An 18,728-nucleotide genomic window follows, 5' to 3' on the forward strand; every position below is an offset into this window, starting at 1 on the left:
GTATAGGGATAGGTGAAAAAGGTGGAGGGAAAAAAGAGACATGAGGGGTATATTTGTCTTAAAAGCCATCTTCTCTCACCTGGCAACACCTTTTTTATAATTTTCAAATCACTACCCTTTATTCACAATTTATACAAAACTTCGCATTTTTTTAATAATATTTCCGTTTTTAAAAGAAAGGATTGAAGATCTCCCATCTCGTACTTACCGACAAACTACCCTCATTTCCCTCTCCAATTTACCATTTCCAGCCATCGTATTAAAAATTCGAAACAAGCAAAAGAGACAAACAAAATGGGATCTAAAAAACACTAGGGTTTCTCCTCCTCTCTTTATCTCCCATCCTGCAAAACCTTAGGGTTTCTCAAATCTCTCCCCCCTGTCTCTACAATGGCGTTCTGGTGGCCTCTCATCGTTCTCGCATTCGCTTACGCCATTTGTCGCTTCTTACTCATGCTCATTCCTCCCAATGTTCCTTCCATCGATGTCGATGCTTCAGATGGTACCCTCATTTTCTCTTCTCGATATTTTTTTTAGATTTTTTTGTTGGGTTTTTTTGGGTGTTTATATGAGTTTTGTTTAATGGCAGTGTTGGATGATGGGAGTCAGACCAAGGAGAACAGCTACATTTATGTAAGTATCAGCTAATGCTGTTTATTTTTGAGGTTTTTTAGGGTTTCTTTTTCTTATTTAGGGTTTCTGCATTCGTTCTCGGTGAAGATTTATATAGGGTTTTCCTTAGGGCACTCTTTAAGGTGCATTGGAAACATAATTTCGAGGTTTATGTAAGTATCAGCTAATGCTGCTTATTTTAGAGGTTTTTTAGGGTTTCTTTTTCTTATTTAGGGTTTTCTGCATTCGTTCTCGGTGTAGATTTATATAGGGTTTTGTTTAGGGCACTCTCTAAGGTGCATTGGAAGCATAATTTTACATATGTTTCCAATGAAAAAGTCTTGAAAACAAAACATTCTCAAAATGTGCGTAAAATTATGTTTCCAATGCACCTTAGCAATGCACCTTAGCAGAACTGCAGAACCCATTTATATATTTTAGAACATTTTTTAGTCGTTTTTGTGAATTAGTGATTCAACAAATTCATAATTATCTCTTAGGAAATTAACATCTGAACCTGATCTCAGTGGGCACTGTTGTTGTAATGCACTTTGTACTTTTGCAGTTAAATGTGATCTAGTCAGAATTGTTCTTTGAGCGGATGGATGCATTTTTGATATGTTTTGGGTTCTCTTTGAAGCATCTTATCATTTTCTTTTGTTACTAAATTTCGAGGCAGATACCAAGTAGGGGAAAGCCAGCTCAATCGGATAGAGTTCAGTGTTATGAACCTGCGACCATGAAGTACTTGGGATATTTTCCTGCGTTGACTCCCGATGAGGTTGGTGATGAATGTGTGGATATTAGATTGTAGCTGGGTTTTCTGAGATTTGTGGTTTTCCCCAGTCAGTTGAAATCGGGATATTAGTCCAGTTGCGATATGTGTACTTCATTACAGAATTATGGTCAGCTGGGTCTCCTTGAATGTATTAGTGATCTTCTGTTTGATATTTTAATAATACTCTCATTCCAATTAAATATGGTGTTTTTGTGCATCCAAGCTCAGTAGCAACTAGTTCTTCTTTTTGTTTCTTTCTTATTGTCTTATTCTGTCCATCATGATTTCAATTGCATTTGTAATCAAATTACAGTTTCCTTTAGCTCAAGGATCCAATGTACTACCCAAATCTTTTAAACAAAATGTCACTAGAACCTCCTGTTAGTCATAGCTTTATATGTACGATGACAAATGGTAATTATGATGCCGCTGATAACAGGATCACGGGTGAAACAAAGCATTCATTAAGATAGAAAATCAGACTTCTTATCCACTAGATTAAAATCAACATTTTTTTTTATGTTGGCATATTACTAATTGGTACTTACATCCAGCATAATCTCCATTTTTGGGACTTCTACATTTTTTCTCTTTCAAAATTGTTTCCCGTGATACTCAAAAGTTTTACTGTCCATGAGAAATGTGTTTGATTTCTTCCTTGATCTGTGTCTTGTTTGTTTTCTAACAAGTATAAATGAAACGTTTGGACAGGTTAAGGAGCATGTGGCACAGGCCAGGAAGGCACAAAAGATATGGGCGAAGAGTAGCTTCAAACAAAGGCGCCTGTTTCTGCGGATACTTTTAAAGTATATTATTGAACATCAAGAACTTATATGCGAGTAAGAATTTTATGCACACGCTTCTCATTGTTGTTGAAATTTAACAGAATTTACCTTAACTGATTAATTGTAAGGTGCATTACACTCCATTCCTTAAATGATAGGACTCCTCCCATGAATTAGAGAACACTTGAGAAATCTTCCAAGATCTCTCATATGTTAATTATTACATTTGTTCTCTCAAAACTCTGCCAAAACTTAGTTAGATGCTTTTTGGCCTCAACAAACTTACCTAGGTGTCTCAGGATTGTTAAATTCCTAGTTCTTACTCATAACATAGTACAATTCTTCAATTAACCCGTGTCTATATGCTGCTTTAAGAGTTATTGGCCTCATAGATCTCGATTTTGAAGTACAAAAAAGCAGCTTATGCTTTCTGCAAGGTGGCATATGAATCTTTGATTTCCATGTGTTTTATGATGGGGTTTGTACTTGACTATCTTGCCGATATTAAGGAAAGGGTTCGTGAAACTTAAGTGACATAAAGAAAAGGATATACATTGTAAGATCCTTGTATCATACATAGAGTACATAAACTGTGACTTTCAATACTCCCCCTCAAGCCGGCACGTGAATGTCAAACATGTTCAAAATATCAAGAATCTAATGAAGATGAATTTTGGGAACAACATTGGTGAGAATGTCATCTAGGTGGTTCACTGATTTGACGTAAGAAACAATGATGATCTTAACCTCAACCTTTTCTCTCACAATGTGGCAATCAACCTTGATGTGTTTCGTTCGTTCTCTCATGATACACATGGCTAGAGGTTATATGGATGACTGCCCTATTATCTCAATAGAGCTTCATGGGACCATCAACTTTCATTCACATTTCTCCCGGAAGCGAGACTGCCTGATTGTCGCCAACTTTTTAAATTTCAGTTTCAGTCTCGGTTTCGGTCGGCACGGAAATGAAAACATTTCTGTTTCGGTGGAAATCTTGTAAAATCACGGAAACGTATGAAAACATATTCAAATGATGAAATTTTAAGATGAAACTTTTGGAAATACTAGAATAAGCACAAATACGTACTTAGAAACCATCACATACGCAAGAAAGTCATTCGTAATGGCTTAATCACATTGAACACCTAGTAACATGTGTTGTCGACATGTCTTGAACAGTAAAGTCAATACAGAATTGGGTAGAGTTCGGGAGAAACTTCTTCGATAGGGAGCTTGAACGTAGCGAGCCTCACTCAGATTCTGAAATCTCAATATATTAAAAGATCAGGCAAGGACAAGAGGGTTTGGATCTTGAACACATCCGGGGTCTTCTGCGTCAAATCATTCTATTGCCAAATTGCCTCCTCTCCTATCACTTTGCCCGTAGCCAGAGTTTGGGACATTCCAGCACTGCCTCCTGTAACTGCTTTTGGTTTGATGGCCCTCCTGGACAAGACTTAGACAATGGACCATTTCCAAAGTCATAATATGTGGATTATCGATCATTGTGCTCTCTGTATCCAATCAGGAGAGTCAGTAGATTATATGTTCCTTCATTGCAGTTTGGCCAAAGGGATATGGAGCATCGTTTTCTTAAGATTCAATATTTTATGGGTCATGCCCGCCAGCCTCCGAGATCTTTTGCCGGCGTGGTTCTCGGTTCCATAGCGAAAGAAAGGCAGGATCGTATGGAAATTGTTACTCCTAGAGGGATAGCAAAAGGATCCCACTTATTTTGTAAAATCTTAGCCCTAACCATCTCTTGGCGAGGATTCTACCCTCTTTCAGGTTTGTTTCATCATTCGATTTATGGCATGGAGCGAGGGAGGTATGCTCCAGCTCAAAAGTTGGCCCATCCCCTTCTCAAGAGTGGACGACCCCCTCGGGAAGCGAGACTGCCTGATTGTCGCCAACTTTTTAAATTTCAGTTTCAGTCTCGGTTTCGGTCGGCACGGAAATGGAAACATTTCGGTTTCGGTGGAAATCTTGTAAAATCACGGAAACGTATGAAAACATATTCAAATGATGAAATTTTAAGATGAAACTTTTGGAAATACTAGAATAAGCACAAATACGTACTTAGAAACCATCACATACGCAAGAAAGTCATTCATAATGGCTTAATCACATTGAACACATAGTAACATGTGTTGTCGCACATGTCTTGAACAGTAAAGTCAATATAGAATTGGGTAGAGTTCGGGAGAAACTTCTTTGATAGGGAGCTTGAACGAGTAGCGAGCCTCACTCAGATTCTGAAATCTCAATATATTAAAAGATCAGGCAAGGACAAGAGGGTTTGGATCTTGAACGCATCCGGGGTCTTCTACGTCAAATCATTCTATTGCCAAATTGCCTCCTCTCCTATCACTTTGCCCGTAGCCAGAGTTTGGGACATTCCAGCACTGCCTCCTGTAACTACTTTTGGTTTGATGGCCCTCCTGGACAAGACTTAGACAGTGGACCATTTCCACAGTCATAATATGTGGATTATCGATCATTGTGCTCTCTGTATCCAATCAGGAGAGTCAGTAGATTATATGTTCCTTCATTGCAGTTTGGCCAAAGGGATATGGAGCATCGTTTTCTTAAGTTTCAGTATTTTATGGGTCATGCCCGCCAGCCTCCGAGATCTTTTGCCGGCGTGGTTCTCGGTTCCATAGCGAAAGAAAGGCGGGATCGTATGGAAATTGTTACTCCTAGAGGGATAGCAAAAGGATCCCACTTATTTTGTAAAATCTTAGCCCTAACCATCTCTTGGTGAGGATTCTACCCTCTTTCAGGTTTGTTTCATCATTCGATTTATGGCATGGAGCGAGGGAGGTATGCTCCAGCTCAAAAGTTGGCCCATCCCCTTCTCAAGAGTGAACAACCCCGACAGCGCCTCCCCTCCCCCCCCCCCCCCCCCCCCAACACACACACACACACACACATCCCCTTCACAATAGAGCTTCATGGGACCATCAACTTTCATTCACATGTTTCTTAGAAGCGTTTAGATCTAGATAAGCTCGCATATAACATGAGTTATAGCTCTGTACTAGAGTCAATCACTGTATTTTGCCACTGTAACCTGTTTCTTGCTTTTCCAGATGAGTAAAGTCCTCCCAATGAACATGCAATAACCGCTACTAAATCTGCGTTTAGTACATAAGCGAGCCCAATTAGCATATGCATACCCTTCTACGTTCATGTGCCCTTTCCTGGCATATAGAACACCTTTTCTAAGTGCTCCCCCAATGAATGTGCAATAACCCCCATGTTTACCTATGCCTCTCAACAGATCAAGAGCATATTTCCTTTGTGATATGAAGATGCATATTTCCAAGAATCCCCAGTGATCTCGCTACCTTGATTCCTAGGAAGTATGGGGGAACTCAATTCTTTTATGCCAAAGACACATCCAAGGTAATTCATTAGATTTTAGATAGGCTTAACATCATCATCTGTTACAACTATATCATCTACCACTAAACTTGTGGTGTTGTTACCATACTTCAATTGAGGACAAAGTGATTGAACAAATTCTCTTGAAGCCTGTGTGATCTATATTTGACATGAACCGGTCAAAACATGCCTGAGGTGACTATTTCAGTCATAGAATGCCTTCTTTACCCGCCACACCTTGTATTTTTTGGAATGATATAGCCTCCTCACCTTGTTATCTCCTTTAGGCTGAGTTCCAGGTAGTAAGGCCATGTAAACTTCTTCCTGGATATCTCCATGAAGGAGAACATTTTTAATATCAAACCGATGGAGGGGCCAATCTTTATTAGCAGCTAGAGAGAGAAGCCCTCTGACCAAATTTAGTTTGGTAGCCAAAGAAAAGGTCTCTTGGTAATCTATCCCAAGCAAAAATGGGGCAATAAACTATTACCATGCAAAAATGGGGCAATAAACTATTCTCGTGTATGACTGTCCATGCAAAAGCTATTACCCTTGGCGGGGCAATAAACTTCTAAATTCTTGCTCGGCTTGATTCGCCCATGTTCGACCCGTAGAAAAAAGATCTCAAAGAAAAACCACCAGAATCAGCAATCTGCACTCTACGATCAGACTCATCGTGGAGAAGACCAAGCAAAAATGAGAAATTGGCAATTTCTCCATCTTTGAGGTTCCTTCTGAGCCTAATACCACACTCTGCAATCATACATATTTGAGTGGTATTTACACATCTAATACCTACATATAGATCTTTTCTAAATCCCACATTCATTTAGGGGCCGTTTGGATACGCGGATTTTAGAATCCAGGCTTTTAGTTTGAAAACAATGTAAAAGAGGGTTCATGATCCAGCTGCTGTATGCTGTCCTGACAGCGTTTCTTGGATTTTAAGTGAGAAATTCAGGTTTGAAAAATCTCTCCTGCATCCTGAGATTTCTAGAACCTGGAAATATGGGAGGATCTGCTACTCTCTTGCTGATGGAAAGAAGGGCGAGAAGTAAAAAACAAGTCAAAAACGATGGCTGATCAGCTTCTTCTCTTGTCTCTTAGCTACAATTTTGAAGAAATCCCGGATTCTAAAATCCGCGTATCCAAACGGCCCCTTAGTGTTGATCTTCCATTTTAGAGAAAGTTGCTCAAAATTAAATAACATAATTTAGAATGATATCTTACATTGCACACTTGATAACTTTCTCTTTTCTGTTTTAAAAATTGCAGCTTTTCTTTAGACATTTGTTATTAGATCGCATATTAGATAGTTATGAATTGAAAATTTAATGTAACAAAATCTTGCTTGGAATCTTAATGGAGCTGCCTCGGAAGTAGATATAAAATTTGGGTTTCATACATACTGTAATGTAAAAGATTTTGGTCACCATGAAGTTGTTGGAAGAAACATGGATTCACACTAGCTCCAAGCTGTATCTCCAGTTTTACTGATAGTGAGACAATCTTTACTCCAACGTTCGATCCACATTTCTCTTGTATGGTTGGTAAATTTGTGCACCATCTAGTGTGAGTGGCTTCCCTCAATTATTCAAAGTTACTTTTTCCTGATCATTTTCTTTAGCACTAAATTCTACTTGAATCATCCTCACTTCCAATTTTTTCATCGTGGACAAGTAAAACCACAATACTTCACTTACAGAATTGGTAGTGATCTTCTCTTCTAGATTAGCTTTTTCTCTCTCTTCGAGATAAGCTTGTTGCCAGATAACAAGACTTGTTGGATGCTTGTGTATCAAACTTTGAAACCTCAAGGGACATCCAAGCTTACTATGAAATGTATTGTAATTGGGTGTTTTTGGTAAGTTGGAAAATTTCTGATTCTATAATCTTTCATTATGTGATAGAATCTTTCTTAATAATTGTATTGGTAGACTAAATAATGTTTTATGTTTAATAGAGCTTCTTCTCGAGATACTGGAAAGACAATGGTAGATGCTTCTTTGGGAGAGATAATGACTACATGTGAGAAGATCACTTGGCTTTTGGCAGAGGGCGAGAGGTGGCTAAAGCCTGAATACAGGTTGACTTTCAGTAATTTTCTTCTACATTTAAAGGTCATGTTTCATGTTTGTGGATATCTCTGCTTACAAGATCTTGCAGACTATTTATTTTAAAGCCCATAACCTTTTTTAGATTGTAAACTTTCCATCTTTCCCAAAGTTTTGGTTATTAAAAAAATGAATGAAGTCCCGCCATGGTATGGTTTTTAGCTGATCAACCATGTCCCACATGCTGCCCTCAATGGAGCCTGTACATTGTTTGGTAATCTGGTTATGAAAAAAAAAAGAGTCCAGCTATGGCACGGTTTCTAGCTGATCTACCATGTCCTACATGCTTTACTCTATGGAGCCTATACTTCGGTGATGTCTCAAATTGGACTTCTTCCATGGAAGTTGGCACCAAATTTCGAGAGATAAAGTTTATTCTCTTCTCTTCTTCAATTTGGGGGATCTTCCATATACTCCTAAGATATTTAAGGTTTACTTATTCCACAGTCACAAGCTTTCTTTGACTTCGAAATTTAAGCATTCTTCAAGAATGCCATGATCCCTTGAATTGATTATCTAGGTCATGACTTTCTACTTTGATAACCTGAAAGAAGCAAGGGCTGCAAGTGGTCTCAAAGTTTGGGTTCATGAAAACATTATTGTTTTTACAAGTACAACAGTTAGGATAGCTAATTATTATATCCTTAATGAAAAACCATAGGATCCAATATCCTTAGTGGACTAAAATTATGATGGACTTTTCTTTAGAGTTTAAGAATTAATGAAAAAGGTTCTTGAAATCTCTCTAACACCCTACATGGAAATTATATATAACCTGATCTCTCATGTTCGCTTAAATACCATGGAACACAATGAGTAAATTTTTACTAATTCAAAGGAAAGGGTCAAAGGTAAAATTTTCCATGTCAGAAAAGGAAAAAAAAGAGCAAAATATAAGGAAGCATTAGTGGACTACCCTTGCGCGTAGGCAGAGTTTTGCAAAAAATGATGAATTAGTTCCATTGAGAAGAAACCAAGTCAACTGTAAGTTTCTAATGCATGGTTCTATTGGGCTTCTCCAAGGATTACATGGTGGGTCATTGTTGGAGGAGATTGCTGGTAGCATTTAGGAGAAGCTACGGCTTGTTTGGGAAATTTCCTCCATTTAAGTTCTAAGTTGATCAAATTTCTGATTTTGATGGTCTCTCTGAGGTGAAATTTCCAATCTTCAATTTGATGCTTCAGTATAATATCCCACTAGTCTTGGACATAACTAGGGTCCGAAATTTGAGATGCATACGAATGCAAAACATTGTCATTCTCTCTTTGGAAAATTTGAAAATGTGACACTTGTGCTAGTTGTATTGAAACATTTGAGTTTGCATTGTTGAATTCCTAATTGGAGACAATTTCGTGTGATATACTGGAATGTGCTTTATGTCGCAACCATGAGGATATGAGTTAAATCCAGCTTATCTGTTAAAAAATATCTTCATTCTGTTCCTTTTTTTTGTTTTATTTTGGCAGGTACAAATTGTCTAATATGCTCACTTACCTTAATTTTTCCCTTGCAATTTCATCTTTTTTATAGGTTCTTGTATTCTTTGCAACCTCTATGCAGTTGTTAGGGCGCTCAGAAGCCAAACGAGCTCTTGTTGTAGATGGCATGAACTGCATCTGAGTGAATAAATAAGTGATTCTTTCTTTTTCTTTAAATTATATTTAGGTCTTCTGGATGGTCTATGCTGCACAAGAGATCAAAAGTTGAATTTCAACCTCTTGGGGTGATTGGTGCGATTGTTTCTTGGAATTATCCATTCCATAACATTTTTAATCCCATGCTAGCCGCAGTATTCTCAGGAAACAGTGTTGTAATAAAGGTAGCTTTTTAAACATCTTAACAAAGTGTGTTAGTTATTGAAAAGCATGGAAATGACTGATATTATTTTTTTGATTGCCGATATTATTTATTGTGTTTTGATATGTTGTCTGGACTATTTCTATGTGGTACTCCAGTAGATACCTATTGAGAAATGAAGTTTCTACTTTCTAGGACAACTGTGGCTACTGGGCAATGTATGCGTCTCCTTCAATTGTCTTTTGTTTTCTTCAATGAGGTTTCCATTATTGATAGAGAATTATTTATATCTGCATGGAAGTTGCTATTTTCTGTGGTTACTATGTTTGATACAGTGTTTCTATCTGTAAAACTTGGGGATTTGCTAAGGTCCATCGCAAAAGGCATTTCGCAGCTGGTCTGTCGCATGTCAGACCAGCCACCTCGTGAATGAAGACAACAGCTTTTGTTTCCATTCACGAGGTGGGTGGTCTGACATGCGACAGACCAGCCGTGAAATGTCTTTTGCAATGGATTCTAGCAATTCCCATCTTAACCAAGTTGCATGCCACCGGTATGCAAGTTTCTTGATAAATGCATATTTATGAATATTTATACCATTCTTAATTCAAATGCTTTTGTTGAAGAGGGAGACTGCATGATTTCATAGTTTTGACAAGTCAGTACAGAATTATTTCACTGCCAAATTATAAGCATATAAATTATTTCACTGCCAAATTATAAGCACATAAATTATTTCACTGTCGATCTAGATAACAGATATGAAAATCCAAGTTATACTGCTCAAATTATCATACACCATATCTGTATGTGTACATTGTTGCTGTATCTAACACTTTAACAAGTTGCATGTCCTAAAGTTAATGTTATGCAAGTTTGATGCAGTCTCAGGAAGGGTTTTACAGGCTAAAGTAGTCCAAGGTGACTGTTGGAACAGATCCAAAGAGCCACAGATTTAAAAATCTAGTCACATGACTAATAATGCATGTAAAAATCCCAAAACAGCCCAAAGGACATATCTAAGGCAGAAACTATGAGATTAGGGTAGAAATAATTCACTTGAACAACAATAAATAAACCCTAATCAAGAAAAGAGAGAATAAAGAAAAGAACAACAGCTTAATTGAAGGAAAACAATTAAAATCTAGCCTCGGGCTCCAATCTAAATCTACGAATTGGAAGATGCAACCAAGAAGAGAGATTTCTCTCTTTTCATAAACAAAAAAATCCTAAAATTGATGAGCTCGAGCCCTCCTTATAAATCCTTACATAATGTCAGGTGAGAAGATACAACTACTCCTCACTCTAGAAAACCTCAAAACAAGGCATCGAGTGAAAGGGAGCCTAGATTGCACCTCCGTCAGCCCGTATGGCTCACAATCCATTAGATTTGATCTTTCCATGGAGATTTGAGTAGGTCGACCTTAAGAAGTATTTTAAACATTATTTGTGCAATATTTTGATTGAGTTACAGTGTGATTTATAGGGATTTGGTTTTTTTAATATTTTTGATAAATAATAAAGATCAGATTTGGAGTATTTTGATCTGATCTCTTTGGGGGTTTCATCGTTTTTCATATGGGATCTTATAAAAGTGATTGTGTAGAAATTGAATGAGGTTTGAAGAGTTGACATCATTTTTTGGGGATTCTGTTTTGGGCGTAATAGACATTATTTTTGGGCGTACAACACCTCTATTTTTGGTTGTTTCAATGAAATTCAAAAAACAATAAATTGGATTGTTGGAATTTTATATTTGGAATTTTTTTTATCATCATACACTTTGATCATGTCTGAGAGAAGGAAGTCATCAGGAAAAACTGTTATCAATTCGGGTCAGGTTCAGACACAACTAAATTTTCACATGGACCACCCGTGTGTTCAGATTACTACTGTCAGATTAGACAAAACATATTACCTTGAATAGTCTCAATTAGTGCTTTTGTTTATTGGGAGCAGATCTAAATTAGTGTATCCGAGTATCATAGCATGCTCCTTGTTCAGTTCATCTTGAAGCTCTCTCCTTGATTCTCAGTTATCATTGGAAAAGGGAGTAGTTTATGGGTGATTGCGTGCATTCGTAGGGAATAGTCCCGCCCTAAAAATTGGCGTGGGGATACCCTAAAAAGGGCGGCCCAGTGCACGAGGGGTGGGGATACCCTGTCAAAAAAATTGGAAAAGGCATTCTTTATGTCAGTTCTGAAAATCAGTTGGCAGATATTCTCACCATCGTAATGACAGACAAACGACTTGGAGATATTCTTTACAAGGAATGGTGGAAACTTGGTATAGACTATTTTCATGAATTTTACGTATTAAGGGTGTTTTTATCATTTCGGCTATATATCATGATTTATGAATAATAAATGGGAGAAAGCTACACACTGTAACTTCATACTTCATCCCCCCCAACCCGAACCAAAAAAAAACACTAGTCTCTTCCTCTCCTCTCTTCATTCTTTCCTTGTTATAGCTCATCGATTTAAATACTTCTCAAACTATATTAAAGTTTTCTCTCATGTCTTTGAATAGTAGCCTCTAATTTGATAGGAAATCCCTCCCACTTGCAAATGCAGGTTTCAGAACATGCAACTTGGTCTGGATGCTTCTATATCCCCCCCAACCCCAACCCAAAAAAAAAACACTAGTCTCTTCCTCTCCTCTCTTCATTCTTTCCTTGTTATAGCTCATCGATTTAAGTACTTCTCAAACTATATTAAAGTTTTCTCTGATGTCTTTGAATAGTAGCCTCTAATTTGATAGGAAATCCCTGCCACTTGCAAATGCAGGTTTCAGAACATGCAACTTGGTCTGGATGCTTCTATATCCGAATCATTCAAGCAGCTCTTGCTGCTGTAGAAGCTCCAGAAAATCTGGTCCATGTAATAACAGGGTATGCTTTTTTACCTTATAGTTTCATGTTTGTGGGTTTAACACGTTAACTGGCTTATTTTTTTTTTTTTAAAATGTTAACTGGCTTGATATTTAAATCATTCAGAAAAAAAATAAAAAATTTGGCTCCATATTTAAAATAGTTACTAGCTCTAATATTGCTTGTGTTTTCCCTCTTTAGATTTGCTGAAACAGGAGAAGCTCTAGTCTCTGCAGTTGACAAAATTATTTTTGTTGGATCACCTGCTGTGGGCAAAATGGTACTATTTTGACTGATTCCAATTGATATTTTTTTGTCTCTCTTGTTCTATAATTTATGGGTTTTTTGTACCTATATAGCCCTAATCTAAAAAAAGGGCGGCCCAGTGCACGAGACTCCCGCCATTGCGGGGTCTGGGGAGGGCTAGAAGTACGCAGCCTTACCCCTGCTTTGCAGAGAGGCTGTTTCCGTGACTTGAACCCGTGACCACCAGGTCACAATGGAGCAACCTTACTGTTGCGCCAAGGCTCGCCCTCTATATAGCCCTAATCTATGAAATATATTCTAATTAGTCATAGAGAATCATGATATTAAAAAAAATATTTCAACTAGGCCCTAAAATCTTCTTTTGTTCATCTACATTACATTATTGTTTTACAAATTGCCCTTTAAATACTCTAAAAGCACCATGTTTTCCCCCCCCCAAAGAATTATTTTTTATTCTAACAAAAGTAGGATCATTTTTAAAATGAGAAAGCATCAAACTAAAATTTTTTAGGCAAAAAGGTTAATGACTTTAGAATTGATTGAAGGGCATTTTCGGCAAAACAAGTTTGGTATAGTATTTATGGACCTTTAGGAAATATTTTTGAAAACATTAAACTTTTTTGGCCATTTCATAATTTTCAATGACTAATTAATATTTTGCAAATGAGGGATGTTTATGCAACTTTTTTTTTTCCGGATCACCCGCATTGGGCAAAATTCTGATGTCAATTGACATTTTCTTAGTTGCTTCTATCCTATAGATAATTGATTGAAACTTACCAAAAAATTTTGAGCTTGCTAAAACCTAGCAGGAGATGACTGCGACTCCCTTCAGTTGATTTGTCAATTAGGTTGACCTATTAAAGAAATCATTTAAAGGGGCAATGCCATCTGGTTACTCTTAAGGTAGTTTTGGTCATATTCAGAGATTTGCGAAGCTTTAGTGTAATATGGTAAGATATCAGGGGGTCTGAATTCTATCTTTTTTCTTTTCTATGGTCAATGACACATTCTATGGCTGTTGAAAGAAAAAAAGGAATGTAATATTGGGGCATGATACCCTTTTACCCAATATGATTATTTGGTAGCTTGTTGATTTTATACGTCATCAACATGCTATTGATTAGATTTCTTGAGTTGGTGAATACTTCTTTATTATTTTCACTGACATTTAGTTTTCTTATCCCACAGATCATGGCAAATGCTGCTGAGACACTGATACCGGTTACCCTTGAGCTTGGTGGAAAAGATGCATTCATTGTGTGTGAGGATGTTGATGTGCCTCATGTATGAAATTTTCTTTTCCTATAGTCTTGTACCAGTACCTAGTAGTCATGGATATTCCTGTGCCCTTGAGATATTTGAAATTTCTAGTACTTTTGGATCAAGATATATTTTTTCTTTCTGTTTGCTTAAACATCTTTTGGTAGAATTTCACTGATTGTTTTTCTTGTGGGTAGAATTTCACAAATTTTCTTCCGTCATGTAGGTTGCACAAATAGCAGTTAGAGCTGCTCTTCAATCTAGTGGGCAGAACTGTGCTGGTGCTGAGAGGTTTTATGTGCATAGTGGCATTTATTCAACTTTTGTTGCTCAAGTTGTCAAAATCGTAAAATCTGTCTGTGTTGTAAGTATTCCATTCTGCCTCATTTTATAGGAGATTCTGTTGATGTTTTAGGTTTTGCATTTTTTAAATAAATAAACAAGTTTGTTATGCGAACCCAATTCTTATGTTCTCTTTCAATTATGCTTTTATTGCCGTAATCTAATTCTTAATGAAATATCTTTTTTTTACAAACCCTCAAACCTCCAAGTTTTCATGCACTGAAATTTTAACAGAACCCTACATTGCCTGGGATAATTAAAAAAAAAGGGCTGATAAGTAAAAGAGAATCATCCCGTGCCAAAATTCTGATGCTAAACCTTTATTCTTGTAAAACTACTAGGTTTTGTATTCAAACATTTGTTTTTCTGTAAAGTGGTAGCCCAACATTTTTTTTTGACATTTTACAAAGGTTCATTTTGCAGCTTTGTAATACATAAAGCTAATTTCGTTCGATGAGCACATCAACTTTTCTTCTCTTAATTGTGAATTCTCAGCTCCACTGGTCCCATGAAACTGCATAAGGGTGTTTAGTCAATACTTAATCTGGTCACACCAGTGGATTGGTTCCATTCCAATTTGCTTCAACCATGTCTTTGTAACTGTTTGTATGTGGAGGTTGTAGAACTGTGTAGGATCTTAATCAACCTACTTCACACATATTTGCATAGGATGTGCAGACTTCATAGTTAAATTCATTTTCGTGAGTAAAATTAAAATATTTTCATTAACTGATCACCTATGTAGGGTCCGCCACTAGCTGGAAAGTATGATATGGGAGCAATATGTTTGCAAGGGCATGCTGACAAGCTTCAAAATCTTGTGAATGATGCCTTGGAAAAAGGTGCTGTAATTGTTGGTAGAGGAAGCTTTGGCAACTTGGGTGAAGATGCTGTTGATCAGTACTTTCCACCTACAGTTTTAGTGAATGTCGACCACACGATGAAGTTGATGCAAGAAGAGGTAGTTTCTAATTTTTTTTTTTGAATAATTGGTAGCTTTCTATTGCTATAAACTTATTCATATTATGGTTCCATGAAAGTGCACTTTAATAAAGTTGGATTTGACTCTCCACAGGCCTTTGGACCAATTATTCCAATAATGAAATTCAGCTCTGATGAAGAGGCTATTAAGTTTGCAAATGACACAGTATATGGGCTCGGTTGTGCGGTGTTTTCAGGCAGCCAACACCGCGCTAAAGAAATAGCCTCCCGCTTACATTGTGGAGTTGCCGCAATCAATGATTTTGCATCAAATTACATGTGTCAGGTAAGTCCTTGATACTAGTGCATGGCTGCACAGTTTCTCCATTTCTTCATTACTTTTCAGGTCCGTCTATTCCTCAAATATAATTTATTTCAAATGGTTCTCCGTGCTTCTTCACTCATGAAAAGAAAGTTTGCTTTTGATGTTTAATTGAACAAGGGTTTTCCGGACTTCAGAGTACCAAAGAAGCTGAGGCTTTATAGGGTCAAAACTTTGAAGCTTATTATATGGTCAAAACTAGCCTTGAGTTTTGATTGCAGTTGGTCCACTGTTCCCTTGATTCACTACATATTGCCTTTACAAGCCTGAAGAGTATGTGTCGGCGTTTCTCATGTCTGCCATCTTGTAAATGCACACGTTTTCAAAATGATTAATAGATGCACATTTCTGTCTTCGGTTTTCATGGTACAACAGTGTATACACAGCTCGGAAAATTTCAAGGTCTTTATTAGGAATTGTGCAAAATCAAGTGAAGAAAGTAGTAGCAACTAAATGCATTTCCGTTGTTTTCCATTGGAAAGAAAGAACAGGGTTTTGATTTTAAGCAACATCTGGAGCAATTTATCTGGTTTATCAACAGAACAGTGGCTCTTTGATCACTACGCGTGTACGTCTCGGCTTCTTCTTTCATGTTCGTTATTTCCTTTTTATTCAATCTTCCTCATTTCTTGTCCCCCACTATTTTCATCATATTGGTTACCAATTCCAACACATTCTTATGCAAGTGAAGTTTATGGTCAAGTAGGTTAAGTAAATTCTGCAATGATGGTTGACTGAAAACCAAAAGTATGCCTGAAACTGATAGAAACATCATGCGAACGTCCATAGTGGGACTATGAGGTTCCTTTTGTCTGGAAATATGGCAACCAGGTTCATTGTTATATATAATTATTTTAGTAGTTTAAATCAAAATCTGGGCCATGTGAAAGGAACATGTGAAAAATATTTTTTAAGTGTAATTCAAGATCTTTCTAAATTGGAAATTTCCTAAGTAGGGAAAGCATATTTTTTCTATGATTTGGCCGACATGTTGAATTTATTGCCGACACGACACCCGTGTCCTCACGTGTTGACATTCCGTTAGACACTTTTAAGTGCACTGCTAGAAGTATCAGTAACTTTATATGTAAGTAAGTGTATGCGTGTGACACTATTTTTAGATTTTTAGGGGTTGCCATGTCAGATACCTCGTATCTGTGTCGAAACTCGGCATACAAATCCGTGTCCACAAATCATGATTATATGTACTTTCTCTTTTAGCCCTGCCCCCGTTTCTAACTTTTTGGAGTTTGCTGTGTCCGTGTCGACACGCGACACTCGTGTCCATGTCCACAAATTATAGATATTTTTTTGGCTTGGATTGGTGAAGTGTACTAGGGGAAAGAGTCCATAATTCCCAACTAGCACCATGCCCATTGTGATGGATGGGGCTGAACATTGTTTTTGAGACTACAGCTACACTGATTGGACAACTAACTTTGAAATGAAATGTATCTTAACTACACACAAACTTTTACATTGGCTTGTCAACTGTAAAACCCATCTATCACATAAGTGTCTTCAACCACATCAACACACATGCAACATGAGCCGACTCACTAGAACTTGCAATGGCATTCTGCTTCTTGCTCTTCAACTCACACGCCTCCCCCCCCCCCCCCCCCCCCCACACACACACCAAAAGGTACAATCTTCTATATTCTAGAGTCTCTTACACTGGTTGAAAACGTTCATGGAGAATTAAAAGGTCGTGGAATCAAATACTGGTACCTATTACACTGATGTGGTAATCAAGCAACGACACCAATTATTAAAAATAGAAATCCTGAAGTGAAAGTGTTTGAAACGCATACTATGAATATGGGTCTTGTTAAGTTAGAGGAAAACTGGTCTTTTAGGCCAAATGGGAGATGTTGGGATTTTATGTGGCCTTGGAAGTCATTTTATGTTGCATACCTTAATGTCCATCATGCGATTGATGTAAATTATTGAACATCCTTTGAGCTAATGTGACCGTTATTTCCACAGTAAGCGGGGTGTTAAGAATGTGTACTGAACTGATTGAGCACAGACAAGTTCCTGACACTGGATTGGGATTTTTTTTTTTTGGAGGGGGGTGTCTCTCACTCTTTCTTGCAGTTTTGAACATTTACTTAACTTCCTTGCAACTTCTCTATTTGTGGTGGAGTCCTACTAGATGTACCTTCATGACACTAATTTGTCAATATTATAGAAATCTAATTATCACACCATCCTTGATAGTTGCTTTTAGTTTAACGCATTTATCCACTGAATAATCATTGTGTGTTTTCTTCTTTTTGGTAATGTAGTCCCTACCATTTGGGGGTGTGAAACACAGCGGATTTGGAAGGTTTGCTGGCGTAGAAGGATTGAGAGCTTGCTGTCTCGTAAAGTCAGTTGTAGAGGATAGATGGTGGCCATACATCAAAACCAAGATTCCAAAGCCGCTTCAGGTCTGTAACAGGAGAATTTTGTTTTAACACGAACAAAATTTCTCGAAAATTACTGATGTTATTTATTTGTTTTTTTTTTCTTTTTTTGTTGGCCAACCATAGTACCCTGTCGCGGAGAATTGCTTTGAGTTTCAGGAGTCTCTTGTTGAAGTTCTCTATGGCTTGAGTGTGTGGGACCGACTGCGGGCGTTGGTTAATGTCTTAAAGATCCTTTCTGAGCAGAATTCTCCTGCCAGTACTGTGAAGAGGAACCTATGAGTTCATGATCGAGGCCAGCTTGGCTCATCAAAGTTGTTCAATGTGTTGGTGGGTATACTGAATTTAGTTTCAAGAGCTGTTGGTCATCAATTGTGTTCTCCTTGTTCCATACCATGATACCTTCTACTTTCTTGGTGCTGGGTTAGCTCCTCAAGCATTGCAATCCTTGCAGGTAGTGGACCGCTACCACAAGGGTCAACCCATATCCATGACTCAATCCCCTGAGGTGTATCCACATGTGGTTTCAGTTTTCTTCAGCACTAGCACACCTACAGAAAGGTAGCACAGTTGCATTACTAGAATGCAGGTAAAACTAATGTTTTGGGCCTTGACAATCTTGAAAATATTGTGTACAGCCATTTTACCACTTAATTGGTGAAGTTGATTACTTGATTGGTCATGCTAGGCTTGGAATAGCTTTGAATCTTCCCCAGGTTATAAGTTCCTCAAAAATGACAAAAATTAACCAACATAGAGAAGATGTTTTAAGCCTACTGCCAGAGAAATTTTT

At 37.5% G+C, this 18,728-nt stretch overlaps 1 protein-coding gene across 6 annotated transcripts; it reads left to right on the forward strand.

The window, feature by feature from the left end:
- The first annotated feature begins 223 nt into the window (after positions 1 to 223).
- ALDH22A1 (aldehyde dehydrogenase 22A1) lies at positions 224 to 18,610 on the forward strand. Of its 6 annotated transcripts, none has more exons than XM_077362035.1 (15): positions 235 to 502; positions 590 to 633; positions 1,292 to 1,393; positions 2,102 to 2,229; positions 7,529 to 7,651; positions 9,346 to 9,499; positions 12,267 to 12,370; positions 12,551 to 12,629; positions 13,808 to 13,903; positions 14,106 to 14,243; positions 14,967 to 15,182; positions 15,297 to 15,488; positions 17,816 to 17,959; positions 18,062 to 18,265; positions 18,364 to 18,610. In XM_077362035.1, exons 1-14 carry the CDS (start codon positions 391 to 393, stop codon positions 18,215 to 18,217), a joined length of 1,788 nt encoding a protein of 595 aa, XP_077218150.1. In that variant the 5' UTR covers positions 235 to 390; the 3' UTR covers positions 18,218 to 18,265; positions 18,364 to 18,610. The 6 variants fall into 6 exon arrangements, with proteins under 6 accessions (XP_077218151.1, XP_077218152.1, XP_077218153.1 ...); XM_077362034.1 differs by having other exon boundaries at positions 236 to 502; positions 18,390 to 18,610; XM_077362036.1 differs by lacking the exons at positions 18,062 to 18,265; positions 18,364 to 18,610 and adding an exon at positions 16,007 to 16,092 and having other exon boundaries at positions 224 to 502; positions 17,816 to 17,957.
- The last annotated feature ends 118 nt before the right edge of the window (positions 18,611 to 18,728 follow it).

Source organism: Tasmannia lanceolata, unplaced genomic scaffold (genome assembly GCF_043159265.1).
Source record: "Tasmannia lanceolata isolate RefF3 unplaced genomic scaffold, GAP_Taslan_0.1 ptg000019l, whole genome shotgun sequence".
NCBI classification, from domain to species: Eukaryota; Viridiplantae; Streptophyta; class Magnoliopsida; order Canellales; family Winteraceae; genus Tasmannia; species Tasmannia lanceolata.